Here is a 14,058-nt window from a genome sequence, read left to right as displayed (position 1 = left end):
TATTTAAACTAACACCCAACAAATTTTTTCAGCTTCATATTTCAGTGTTAGTGCTGCATGCAGTGTGCAATACAAGCATTCATGTAATGCCTTTATGTAGTAGCTGAGGTTCACCTTCTTTGTCAAGAGAAATTGACAGTGCAGTCCCAGGAGTGCTGCATGCTGCAGTCACCGGCCACTTATGCCAGTAACTGCCATCTATAGGTTCCCCTGTACTCCAAGGCCTGGATCAACCAGTTGTCACAAATTATTTAATTAGCTTTCAAAAATACAGGAGCTGAACTCCGGCTTTTCCAATTCAGTTCAAATATTGTGAACCTGACCTGACTGTCACAGTGCTCTAAAGCATATGCTAACTATGGGGGACATTTGGCATGGCTTTTGCATTCCAAATGTGAGGGTAGAAGGGCTGTAACTCCTATTATTTTTCAGCCTTAGCAATCTCTCATGGCAATCTTTCATAGCACCTTAATGGCTATGCACAATCTCTTTTTGTTCTTTAATATTTCCACTGCTTTTACCTGATAACTGGAAGAGCAGCTCGGAGGCCATCTTCACTGATATATCTTGGCTGAATAGGTTTCTTTCTGGGAGCACACGACCTTCTGGTGCCTTCTGTATGTGTTCACTAATGTCTCGCCCTAATAAAGTGCTGTAGCCAACATTTTGGCTGGGTTGGCTGGGTGACACTGAGGCCTGCGAATCATGAATGTCAACTTCCATTGGTTCTTCCTTTATCTTTACCATCTGGGTTTCCTTGTAACTCTCAGCTGCATGTATTTAAAAAAAATAAACAACCAACACAATTATTTAATTAGGCTACAATTTTTCAGAGCACTTAAGGCAGGAATCACAATCACAAAGTTATAATTTGTATACGGTATCACTGCAAATGGTAAGAGAAGCAAGCAGCTGACTGCTACAGTATTCTTCTGGGGGTTATATAAATAGAAGCAATCTCTTGAAAACAATTTTTCAAACTAGAGAGCAGAAAACAGTTGCATATTTGTAAATATGAGAGTTATATCACTTTCTAGGAATACTGGGTGATCACACACCAGTTAGTGAAGCTTTGTTTTTATTTATTAAATGAAGTTGCAGCTACACACCAGCTCTCCAAAGGTGGGCACTGAAGACCTCTTACAAATTCTAAATTACCCTTTATCAGCAGAAGTACCAGCACAGACACTCAGAAGTATTGGTATGGGGATAGGGGTGGAGGAGGAAACCTTATCTGCTCCTCTTCTGCTCTCTTTCACTTTTATGCAAAATCCCAACTATGTGAAGAACTGGTTTGTTTTATCTGCATATGCTTTCAAGATGACAGGAGTATTCTGGGGCCCATGCTTTTGTGAAGACTGATTCTGTAACAAGCATAGATATTCCCTCATACATTACAAGATCCAATAACTTTAATGACCGGTATCCTTATAAGCCCATATCCTTCCCTGTTTGCCTTCCTCTCCGGTGTCCTAGGTCCAGCCAACAAAATCACAGTCTAGAAACTGATTTGTAGTTCCCTTTCTACACCTGAGATTCCCTGGGTGTTGCTGAATGCTCTGGGTTTGGCTGTAAGGTAAGCGATCATCTTTTTCTTCAGAGTAAAAGCTCTGAAATCTCAAAATCAAGGCTCCAAGGTAATTTGCCTACCACACCCCAAATACCTATACAGCCGTTTTGATTCAGACTTTCTGTTGTGAAAGGAGAAGTTGAAGACCTGTAGAATTTATTCTCAATATAGTTTCAGAGGAAGATGATGAGTTTTTTTAATGATTTTTATTCAGAGTGCTCCTGAAAGGACGTTGGTATCATGGCAGAACTGCCCAATTAGGCATTGCCTCAGCTGGCTGGATGCTGACCAGAAACTCTGGAAACAGGCAGCCTAAGACAGGCAATACACTTGGGAGAATCAAGAAAATAAATAAATGCATGAACACAGTTCAATACCAGAAGGACCATCCAGGTAAGGAATAATTCCAACAAAAAAAAAAATGTACGTGGGATTTACTAATTTTGCCTAAACCTTTACGTGTACTTCTGGTACTAGCCAGGATACTGGAAACCTTAAAGAAAATCTGCTTAAAGAAAATCTACTCATGATTAGCACATGCCCTAAATTTTTGCCTATGTAGTCTCCACTGCTGGAGTCAAGGGAACATGTGAGTTTGAATTGCTCAGACTTCACGAGCCAAAGGAGGAAAAGGCAGCCCCAGCACCCAGCAAAAGAGGCTGTGGCAGAGGGTAGGGACAGGCACACTGCAGCACACGGAGCCAGAGAAGCAGAGAGTTTAGATGCCGAGTGGATTAGGACCTGAGAGAGCAGTCTGGCCCTTCTCCAGACTAGGGGGACATGATTAGATCTATGGCTGTGGGCCAGCATGTTAACTGGTGCAGACAGGGGCTGCATCCTGATAGCATCTGGTCACTGGTGGAGACAGTCGGCACAATGAGTTTCCTCACATGGAAGTTCCCTTGTCATCTGCCAAATTTTACTACTTAGAAGGCTCTGATATTAAAAATAAATAAATGAATACCAGTTCATAAGAAAAAGCCCAAACACAATCAGCTTCTTCTATTAACTTTGGGTCAGAGAGAAGAAAAGGGGGGGTGGTGGTGGGGAAATCCACTCACTTCACTTGATATATTAATCTTTTGCTGTTCTCTCTGTTTTCCTCTAACTCACATAGGATTTTGTGTCAGCCTCACTGATTTTATGCCAAGTGTGAATGTCTCAAACAGCACAATGAATCTCAGAGGCACAAAACATGGTTTGGTCATCCCTGATAAAATCCTCAAGCTAGTTGACTGGTTGGTGTCATCTTGTAGTCTCTGGCCAAAGACAAACAGAATCCCTTTAGCATGAAGGCATATGCATTCACCTAAAATTAAACTGATGTGTGTCACCAAGTCCTTTTTCATTTCTTGGTTTCTCCCTTTCCCCACATTCTTGTTTTTCTTAAGTGGAGAAAAAGTGGCTTTGCTGCCTACAGCTCTTAAAAAAAAAAAAAAATGAAAAAAAAAAAATCAAAGCCAGGAGATAAAAGCCACTTGGATATGTTCCAGGAATGATTTACATGAAGTGCTCTCAATCTTTTCTTATGACATTTCTTGACCTTTAAAAGAAATATATAAACATTGATAAAAATCTTTACCATCTACGATCCACCAGATACATTTCAAACTTTGGAAATTTTCATAGTGAATTCTCAACTGAAGACAAGTTAGAAATATCATATAATGCCCTTTTTGTCCTGTTAAGCAGATTTTTTTATTTTTTTTCTAAGTTAAAGCTTCCATTAGCCTCTTATTATAAAGCCACAGAACATTGCATCTGTGTTGAAAAGTGTAAAAATAGCATTCTGTGCACTGAAAGCAAACACAGAACAGCAAAGGAACGCATCAGGTAACACTGTCAATCAAAAGCTCAGGTAACTCCGCAAACAAATGAGTTCTTCAGATGTCTGACAGACTGAGCTTTGCACCCAGCTGCCAAATTTAGGTGCAGAGTCAGGCTGACCTTTGCTGCTCTCTCCACTTTTAAAATATTCTTTCTATTTCTGTTCCTGCTCCACACAGTTTAATTCCCTGTCCTGCAAATGCTTTTGAATCAGACAAACTGATACGACCCCAACTAAGGCAAGAGTCACGCAACACCGATGACCTTCTCTCCCTCACAATCAGCTAGCACTCAAATTGCCCTAACTAAATTTACATATTTGATCATTTCCTTTGACCTTTATCTTCCCAGCTGCACCCTTTTGATCTAACAGAATGTCCCTGCCAAATGTGAATCCTGTCATACTCTGATTCCTAAAAGCAAACACACACAGAAGACCGAAGGAGGGTCTCTATGATAATTTTGCAAGAACTAACAAAAAGGAAACACATTCAGTCTGTCCCATGAGTAGCAATCACAAGCATACAAGCCAGCTGTGCTAGATCTTGTGCTGGCAAAAGAATGTAATTAAGGTTATGCCCATACCCATCTCACGTACAGGCCGTCAAACTGTAACTTCTTGAAGATTATTTTCCCTTCTGTGCTACAGACAGTTCATTTATGGAGTAAGGTGATACCCCTTATTTCCTTACATAGGTATCTCACATGGTCATAGTACAGCTAAAGTTTTTCAAGTCAAGGACTGGTACACTGAAAGGTCTCCTGGTTCAAATAATTAAAATCATGATAGCTTTGGCTTTTTTCCACTTCTGCATTTCTCCTTGAGTAGATGGGCTAGTTAAATAAACTGCAATGTATCAGAATACAAAGTTAGTATATGAGAGTCATTTTCTTCATGCCAGATTTTTGTAACAGTACAGACATCTAATTCTTAGCAAAAAAAAATCAACAGGGGATAAAGACTCAAGTAGCTTTAAATTATCCAGACTGTGATCTTCTAAACATGGTCTGCTATTCATTCAAAACTAACCTGGATGAAGCTCAGAACAACAGCACAGCAGTAAAAATTGCTCATCTGGCAGAAGCTGAACTACATCACATAATACACCTTTTTCTGGTGTTAATTTTGTGATACAGAAACAGCTTAACAAAGTAAGAGAAAATTACTGCATATATGGATGTACTATCATCAAGCCACAGAGATGGTGATTCTTTACAGAGCAGTATGACTTTTAACCAGCTGATCTATAAAAGCCTCAATGAACTTCATCCAGTTCACATCAAGTGAGACAATTTTCCACATCAGATATGAAAAATGCAGTATTGGACAGGCCTGTTCCAGGAGGAAGTAATTTCTTCCACAGCTTTCAAGTTCTCTGGCATTCACAAGTGCAAGGAATTGCAAAGTAGTGGTACTTGCTAAAAAACCCAAGCACAACAGAAACATAGAACTTGCGCTACCTAAAAGCTCAGGGTACAGCATTCATCCCTGAAGGCCTGACAGTGTCACCTCAAGAAGGCGTAGCAGTAAGAGTGCCTCTGAATTTTAATTTTAGATAACACCTCTCTACAGCCCAGGACAGAGATTGCCAAGTTTTAGAAAAAGTTTGGTCAAGCTACTTCTCTCACAAAATTGAGACTACCACGATCCAATGCAAGTTGTGCACAAGTCAGCAATGTGTCCTTGTGGCAACCAAAGCCAACCATCCTCTGGGCCGTATTATCAAACCTGTAGTCCTCAGGTAGAGAGAGGAGATTCTTATCCTCTATTCCGCGCTTATAAGACTGCATTTAGAGTACTGTGCACCGCTTTGGGACTCCCCAAGTACAGGACGGGCACTGATATCCTGGAGCATGTTCAGTAGAAGGATACCAAGATAGCTAGGGGGCTGCTGCAAGAGGAGAACAGCTGAGAGAAATGGGTTTGTTCAGCCTTAAGAAAACAACACTAAGGGGACATTTTATTGCTGTTGACAATTCCCCAAGGTATAAAAGGAAGGCATAGAGAAGGTAGAGTCAGGCTTCTCTCATAAATGCACAGTGATAGTGTTAAGAGTAGACAGACAAGTTGGAACATGGGAAATTCTGTTTATATATACAGAAAAAACCTCACTGTCAGGATGGTGAAATACTGGCACACATTGCTGAGAGAGGCTGGGTTCTCCATCCTTGGACATATTCAAAACTTAAAAAGACCCTCACCAGCCTGGTCTTGTTGCACCTGCTTTGAGCAAGAGTTTGGATTAGATGAACCCTGGAAGTCCTTTCCAAACTAAATTATTCCATGAATCATCGGCATTAGATCAGATCAGCTGCAGGTTTATCTAGCAGCATTTTCAAAACCTCCAAGCAAGGGAAAGCTACAGCATCCTTGGGTAACTCTTGTTCTACTGCTGCACTAGAAACTTTTCGTCATGTCCACTCCGAACCTTCCAAGCTGCAGCTGGTAGCTGTTGCCTCATCTTTTACCATCTGTCACTACAGAGAAGAGTTTGATTCCACTGCTTTTCTAAGTTTCCTTCAAGTAGTTGCAGGCTGCAATCAGATCTGCCTTTAGTCCCCCTTTGCCAGACTGAACAGGCCCAGTTCCCCCAATGCCTCCTTGTAGGTCAGGAGCGCTAGACCCTTAATCAGGTCTGCTGCCTTCCTCTAGACCGTCTACTAATTCTCAACAGCCCTTTTGAACTGGGGAGCCCAAAGCTGGTACAGTATTCCACATGCAGGAAGCAGAAAGGACAAGGAGTATCACGGAATCTGAGAAAGAGATAGACTGGTGGAACAAAGCTCTGCCCTCCCTGAGACAGAAAAAGCCACTGGAAAAAACTCAAGATCAATGGCATTGTGTATCCTCCCCCCACCAGGCTGAAGGCGGTAGCTTAAAGGAAAGGAGTGAATGGAGGCAAGTTCATGCTCAGGGCATGACTACATTAGTGGAAAAGGGAACACGTCCAGATGTTGCCTATCTGGATCTCTCTAAGGCCTTTGACGCAGTCCCCCACTACATCCTTCTCTCTAAATTGGAGAGATATGGATTTGATGGATGGACTGGTTGGTGGATGAGGAATTGGTTGGATGGTCGCATCCAGAGGGTATACTGCTCAATGTCCAGATGGACACTGGTGATGAGTGGCGTCCCTCAGCAGTCAGTGCTGTTCAATATCTTCATCAATGACACAGACAGTGGGGTCAAATGCACAAGGACCTAGACAAGCTTGAGAAGTGGGCCTGTGTGAACCTCATGACATTCAATGAGGCCAAATGCAAGGTCCTGCACCTTGGTCAGACCAACCCCAGTATCAATACAGGCTGGGGGATAAAGGGATTGCAATTAGCCCTGCTGAGAAGGACTTGCAGTACTGGTGGATGAAAATCCAGACATGAGCTGACAACCTGCACCCGCAGTCTAGAAGGCCAACCACACCGTGAGCTGCATCTAAAGAAGCACGGCCAGGAGGTCGAGGGAGGTGATTCTGCCCCTCTCCTCCACTCTACTGAGACCCCACCTGGAGCACCCTGCCCAGCTCTGGAGCCCTCAGCACAGGAAAGACATGGACCTGTTGGACTGGGTTCAGAGAAGGGCCACAAAGATGATCAGAGGGCTGGAGCACCTCTCGCACCAGGACAGGCTGAGAGAGTTGAGGTTGTTCAGCCTGGAGAAGAGAAGGCTCTGGGGAGACCTTATAGCAACCTTTCAGTACTTAAAGGGGCTTATAAGAAAGATGGGGACAAACTTTTTAGCAGAGCCTGTTGCGATAGGACAAGGGGTAATGGTTTTAAACTAAAAGAGGGTAGATTTAGACTAGATAGAAGGAAGAAATTTTTTACAAGGGTGGTGAAACACTGGAACAGGTTGCCCAGAGAGGTGATAGATGCGCCATCTCTGGAAACATTCAAGGTCAGGTTGGACAGGGCTCTGAGCAACCTGATCTAGTTGAAGATGTCCCTGCTCATTGCAGGGGGGATGGACTAGATCACCTTTTAAAGGTCCCTTCCAACACAAACTATTCTATGATTCTACACAGCACTCACCTGCTCTAGATGGGACACACTGAACACGCTCTTCTAAATGTGGCACAGTCTGCTTTTCACTTTATTTGAGATCAAAGTCAAAATCAAGTGCACAGATTTAATAAAACACACAAGTCATGTACTAAATATTGCTTTTGCTGATACAGTGCTGTACAATGACTTTCCATTGCTGAAATCAAATGAATCCTTCTTAAATCATTCATGCTTCTTCCCACCATTTTATTTAAAACTTCATCCTGCAACTACAACTCTAAGTTGCTCGTATTTGCTGAAATGCCCATCAGCTTTGCAAATCAACTTTATGAATCAACTTAGAAAAGAAAGCCTTTCCCATATGTCTTATAAATTGGATTCACGTACTAGTTTTCACAATCAAGTAGACAGGGGTAACTAGTGGGTCAACTTGTACCGACTTCAAAAGCTTTCAGTATGGAGAATCAGGCATTTTGTTATGCTAATTGTTCTGATTTGCTAGAAATAAACATGCCCTAAAACAGCTTAAATACAACCTCAGAGGTAGGGAACAGTTGGCGAGCCCTGAAGGTTCTGCTACAGAGACACAACAAGTAACATCTGACGTTCCCTAGGGCGCTGTGCTTGCTGCTTTATTTTGCTAGTATTTTTTCAAACTGCTGTTTTATATAAGACAATGTCAGTGTGCCTTGAATCAACGTACAGGATGCTGCGTTAAAAAAATATATCATAAAGCAGCTCATATTTGTTAAAGTGAAACCTCTGAACTCCCATGTTATAGAATTTTGCAACTACAGGCTGAGTTACACAAAAACGCAAGCCAACAACAACAACAAAAAAAAGGAGCAAATTAAAGCAATAGACTAATTTGAGTTGTGACACACATTTGCTGCTCCCTCCATTCAAATGGTAGAATTACTGTACTTACCTGAAAGATCCTACCTGCAGAACACAGCCAACCCCTCAAAACATAGATCAAGAAAGAATTTGATAAAAAGTGTACATGTGCAGTGAATTGTTATTTTACAACATATTCCAATCCATGCGATTCTCCTAGTTCCAGAAAATTCTAGCCTAGCATTTCTGCAGCAAGATGTACCTTTGCAGAGAGCCTGGCTCCAGTTCTCCTGTCTTTACAAGCTGACATTCCAAAGGCAAGGGGGACTGCAAGAGGCCCTTCTGCAAATACTGTGCATCCACAATTCCCTGACACTTTGAAAAAAATTTACATGCCCACTTTCCAGAGCTTTGTGGCCACTCCCACCTGGCCGAACATCATCAAGGAACAGCAGTAAAGCAAAGGATCAGGGGGTTTGTTAAACTCTTTAGTGACAATTCTTAAAAAAAGAAAATAAAAATAAAAACATAAAAGTCCAGAACACCAAAAGAAGGACATTTGAACCACAGGCATTATGATTTCTTGTTATTCCAAATTATCTAATCTTTTAAATTAACATGGTTTTCATTAAATGTCGAGATTACCCTGACATGGAAAAAAGGAAGAAGATGAATTGCAATGACTTAAAGGTACAGTACAGCATCGACTGAATTAAAAGCTAGAGTCTGTTACAAGGTACTTATTTTTCCACGATATTTGTCATTTTGTGGTGGTTTTGTTGTTTTTTTTTTTAAAAAGAATTACAGCAGGAGGGAAACTTAGACTTTGCAGACTTCCATACTTCCAACCCTATACTCCTCCTGTGAATGGGCAGTATTTTTTCACATTTTTCCTGCTTTTGAGTTTAGACATTAAAGTCATCATGAAATGTGGCAAACCCCATCAATAGCTAAGAATCCATTACTAGTTGAGTTCTTTTGGGATTATGTTGTTATGCAGATGTCATGGAAAAGCTTATTAAACTGAATGAACGTACCGTGACCTGATACGAACTTCGTGTTATACAGCATTGGCAGGAGAGTCTCAAAATCTTGAAAAGAATCTGGAACCTGACACATTGTAATAATAAATCTCGTTATCTAGAAAATCCCATCTTTTTCTATACTGTAATTAAAACACAGTTTCACTCTAACCATTCACAATCAATTTCACATTTCTGTTGGTTAAAGAAAAAACAAAAACAAAACACAAAATAAACAAAAAATCCAATAAAAAACACTTGGCTAGTAGTGGGATTTAATCCAGCAATGTGACTTGCCATGCCTTGCCATCTCCCTCGTTCCCATCAAGAGAAAGTCTTATTTTGGATCATACACTTCCCTGCTTACTTTTCTGAGCTTCTAGAGAAGCACCTGCTGCTGCCCAGAGCTTTCTAATGAGCAATTTGAGACCAAGGAACAAAAGACTTCCCTATATTTTCACTCCTTTGCCCATTATCAAGGCTCTCTGAGCAGGGATGAAAGCACTCTTGACAGTTCCCGTGCAATCTAGGCACAGAGACTCTTACGAGGTCCTGACAACAGCTATCTCCAAAGACAGCAGCCTAGCTCCATGCAAGCGCTTCCCAGAACAGTCCGCAAAGTTATGACAAAGAAATATATAGGAAGGTTAGTTTCTCTGTCCCCCACCTCACCCAAAGAATGTAGTAATGTACTTTTTCTTCACCATAGTAACAATAAACCAAAAGACTGCCAATGCAACCCATTAAACCTGGAAAGATTTGGGGACTGATAAGAATAATAGCTTACTAGCCACGGGCTCATTTTTGTTGTCAATTCACGTTGCTGGTGACAGCCAAGCATAAAGTCATCCAAGCCTTAAAATGAGGTAAATCTGACACCAGCTGTGCAGCCACACACACAGATAGCACTCCTAGTTAGTAAACTTTTTTAAATGATACCGTTATTTAGATCCTCTGGAAGTCTGTGCTGTTGTCACTGGGCTGGTTTTGGTATGAGCTAATTTAAAAACCTCAGACGGTCCTTCACCTCACTGTGCCCTAACGCATGATGTGCCCTTTTTGGTATGGGAGTCGCATTGAGGTGTTCTGGCCTTCATTTTATACTAGAATTGCACTATCATTCTCTTTTCTTTTTCTTCCTCTTTTTAAATAGAAGTTCCAATCCGTTTGGTTTCAGTTAAATGTAAGATATAGTGTCAAGAAAACCCCTGCAAGGCACGAAATAGGAAATTAGCATAAGCATTTTCAAGTAATAAAGACTTAATCCTTAATAAAAGGAAAAAAAACCCCACCACCAAACACCCAGTTGTGTTGAATAACCAGTTGTGCTGAAAGAGGAATTGTCATATAATTAGGTGATAATAAATGGAGTTGATTAAGAATGCCTTTGGAATCAATTGCATGCAACATTTTACTTCATGTCCTTGCACAAAAAGTAAGTATGCACTAATTGCATCTGCTGATAACCCAAAATTATGACACATGGTTGGTACTGGGGAATTGGTGTATTACAAGAAGCACTGCATGACCCAAAGACCGAAGTACAAAAAATCCAAAGGAACTGAGTAGCACAAAGGTCATGCATTTGCTAGTGATAACAAGGATATGTGCAATACATGGGGAATTGATCCACTGAAAAGAGAGAGAGAGGAGGAAAACAACCTGAATTACTACTGAAATGCAAAATGACTACATTTCACAAATAAGATATAGCTGAATTAAAGGCAAATGTGATTCAGACAACATTTCTAGGAAAGACGGGGACATACTAATGTCATAGTTCAAGGCACCAGGGTAAAACATTACTTATAAAATGCCAGTAACTGGAATAGATTTTATACACCTCCAGCTATGCACTCATTTTTGGACAAGAAGGCAAAACACTGTATGCTTCTGAAAGATAATACATGCCCAAAATATATTAGCAGCATGACTATTTCAACAGAAAATGAGGTTTTAGACTCAAACATGAGCATGTAAATGTAAACATTTATTTTAAATTTCAGTCTCCTCTGAAACCTACCTTTCAATTTGCAAGACTGAGTGTATAAAACTGACCAGGGATCACTGGGTGCACCACTTAATTACACATTTTGAGAAATAAATTAGCTTTTCCATGAAAGAGAACTGGTAAGAATGTAGAAAACCAGTTCAGGCGCATTTGAAATACGTTAGTTCCATTTCTTCTAAGTGCTTTTGTGCAACATTTAATAGGAATTTAAAATCTTGCAGGGATGGCACCCTTCCAAACCGGGATGAGAGCGATTTGCCCCACTCCACTGTCTCCTCAAATCTGTTTGCTTGCCATTGGATGTAGTCTCAGTCAAGAGTTAGTAGTGGACAGAATCTACAGCTCACCTTTGTACATTCGTATAAATCATGGTAGTCATTTTACGTTCTTCCGTAAAATGTAGGTTGAAAGTCTGCACTGAGGCTTGAACTTTGCCTGTTAACCCCCAAAGACCATTTCTTCCAAATGGGCGTTTCATTTATTTTTAAATAGAAGATCAGTTGTTAGGAACTTCTGTTGTAACTATATGTATGGAAATGCATTCTGCCTAGACATGCCCAAGTGACATTAGCCTTCTTAGCTTGAATAATCCTTTGGAAGAAGGGTGAGTAGGTATCAAGTGACTAGGTATCAAGTTTGTGAACTGTGAAGTAGAAGATCTGAATCCAAGTGGAACACAATGGAGAAAAAACTGATACGAAAGGGCACAGCATCTCCAGATAAGGTCCACCTTCACCAAAGTAATAGACAGGGTAAAGGCCTGATCTTAAACACTGGTTGTGTGCTGCTAGAAGCATGCAGGTGTCCTTACAGCTTTTTAGCTTAATGAAAAAAGAGAGAGCCTTGTGTAGTAGAACTAAAATAGACACTGCATGTGATTTTCTCTTGTTTCTGTACATCTGCTTCTACAATGATAACTAGTAAGTGTTCTGTTAATGTTCTACTGCAGTAAAATATGCGTATTCTTCTAACTTTCCCTACCTTAAGAGTAGTTTCTGAGTGGCGGACAAGTCCCTCCATTATAAGGGCTGGTGATTTGCAGTATGCATGAGCCCATACTAGACTCCAGAGCTGGAAAGGCCTTCCACTACACTGTAGAAGCTCAGCTAAGAGCTAGCAACACAGCATCTCTGTTTGGGAAAAGAGATTTCCCAGTGAAAAATATAAACCAGTGTATCCTTCACATGAAAGGAGACAGCGAGGTCCATGCCTAAATCCCAAAAGGCTCCCATGAGGCTGCAACACTCAGCAATATTATTGCTCAGGGGATAACAGAAAAATATACCTCAGGAATGCAGACAGCAAAATACTGTTATGTTGGAAATGCCTTGCTGAATTTGTATGCAGTGCAGGTTTTGGTAATCAGTATTACACAGAAGAAAGTGAAAATAACAAGACAAGGATGTAATCCATTCAGTCTTCACCAAGAATGTATAGACTCTGGAAGCAGCTGACTTAAACCCAATTATATATTATATCAAATCTAATAAGGACAACTTGACTGAAGATTTCCCACAGACAGTAGAGCATCCAGACATACTCATTCCTTTCCATATTTTTTTTTCCTCCTTCCAGTAGCAGGAAAAAGAAGGAAGTTTGTTCTTGTTTTCGCTTTATTCTGAAGAAGTGGATTAATTATTTAAGTTCTAAAACACAGTGCAGAATTGCCTAACATAAGCTAGGAAGTCAATATTGATCTGAGTATTCCACCAGATAAAGTAAATGTTAAACAAACACTAAAGTCCTATTGATCTTAGATATTCCTCTTATATTTGTCCTACATTAAACTGTATTTTAGTGTTTTCCTCCTGTATAGTTTCTGCCTTAGATGGTAATTCAGAAAAGTGCAAGTTGAAAACAAGTGTATGTGAAAACTTGGTATAACCCCACCCACTGGCTGATTCAGGAATACCAACTGCAGCAATACCGACAGAGTAAATCCTAGAGTAATTCCTTACCTTCCAATCTATGGATTAACCAAAAAGACCACTATCAGCAAAAACTGCTCAATCACTAGGAGATCAGAAGAGAAATGTTAAACTAGTTTATTTCTTACTACAACCTTTAATGACTAGGAGTTCCCAACAGAAGTGACTGAAGACTTGACCGAGATTTTATATGTGTCAGATTTCACTCATATAAACAGATATTTAAGGCACAAACATTTTAATATATCAGTCCGTAATAAAACTATTTAAACATAGACTGCTAGTGCTGAATTCAAGATTCACAATCAAGAATGCTAGTGTTTCTGAAGCACTTGAGAAATCATTAAGTTACGGAGCTCTTTCTTTATGAAAACAGTTATATAAATTTATATGCAGCAAGAAAAATAAAGTCACAGGTTAACATTCATCAGGCTGTAAAGTTCTGCTACCAGAACACTATAATCAAACCAGTTACCAGCAGCAACAGTGCACTATATTAATAACCAAATGTTTAGTATTCGGGAGTCTGTGAAAAATTGGGAAACTTCTGCTCCGATCAACTTTTGTACCTAGGAAGCACTTCTTGGACAATTAACACAGAAGGCTTGCAAATCAATGATTTAAATTCTTCTGCAAATTGAAGTGTGCAGCTATGAAGAGGGTGAATTAATTACATGTTAGAATTTATGGGGGAGATCCTAGACCGTTAAAGTCTTGCAGGTACAAATTTGAGCTCAAATTCAATATTGACAGCACCCATTCAAGCCAAATAATTTCAGATAGGTTTGTCAGGGATCTCAGAAGTTACTAAACTTGTAAGCGTTTAAACTGGCACCTCTTGCATGACTTTGGCATACTTAA

The 14,058-nt window shown here is 40.3% G+C and overlaps 1 protein-coding gene across 6 annotated transcripts in view; it reads right to left on the bottom strand.

Moving 5' to 3' along the window:
- ZNF827 (zinc finger protein 827) overlaps nt 1-14,058 on the bottom strand; it is a 126,406-nt gene that overhangs the window by 38,739 nt on the left and 73,609 nt on the right. For all 6 annotated transcript variants that reach the window (XR_012587220.1, XR_012587221.1, XR_012587222.1 and 3 more), the window contains one exon: nt 522-770. Coding sequence is in view for 3 of the 6 variants with exons in the window: in XM_074588851.1 (XP_074444952.1) it covers nt 522-770 (249 nt within the window). In the remaining 3 variants the exon portion in view is untranslated. The remainder of the gene's footprint in view (nt 1-521; nt 771-14,058) is intronic.

The sequence above is a fragment of the Larus michahellis genome, chromosome 5 (assembly GCF_964199755.1).
Source record: "Larus michahellis chromosome 5, bLarMic1.1, whole genome shotgun sequence".
Classification (NCBI taxonomy): Eukaryota; Metazoa; Chordata; class Aves; order Charadriiformes; family Laridae; genus Larus; species Larus michahellis.
The sequence above is the reverse complement of the archived record's forward strand: the minus strand, read 5'-3'. Positions and strand labels throughout refer to the sequence as shown.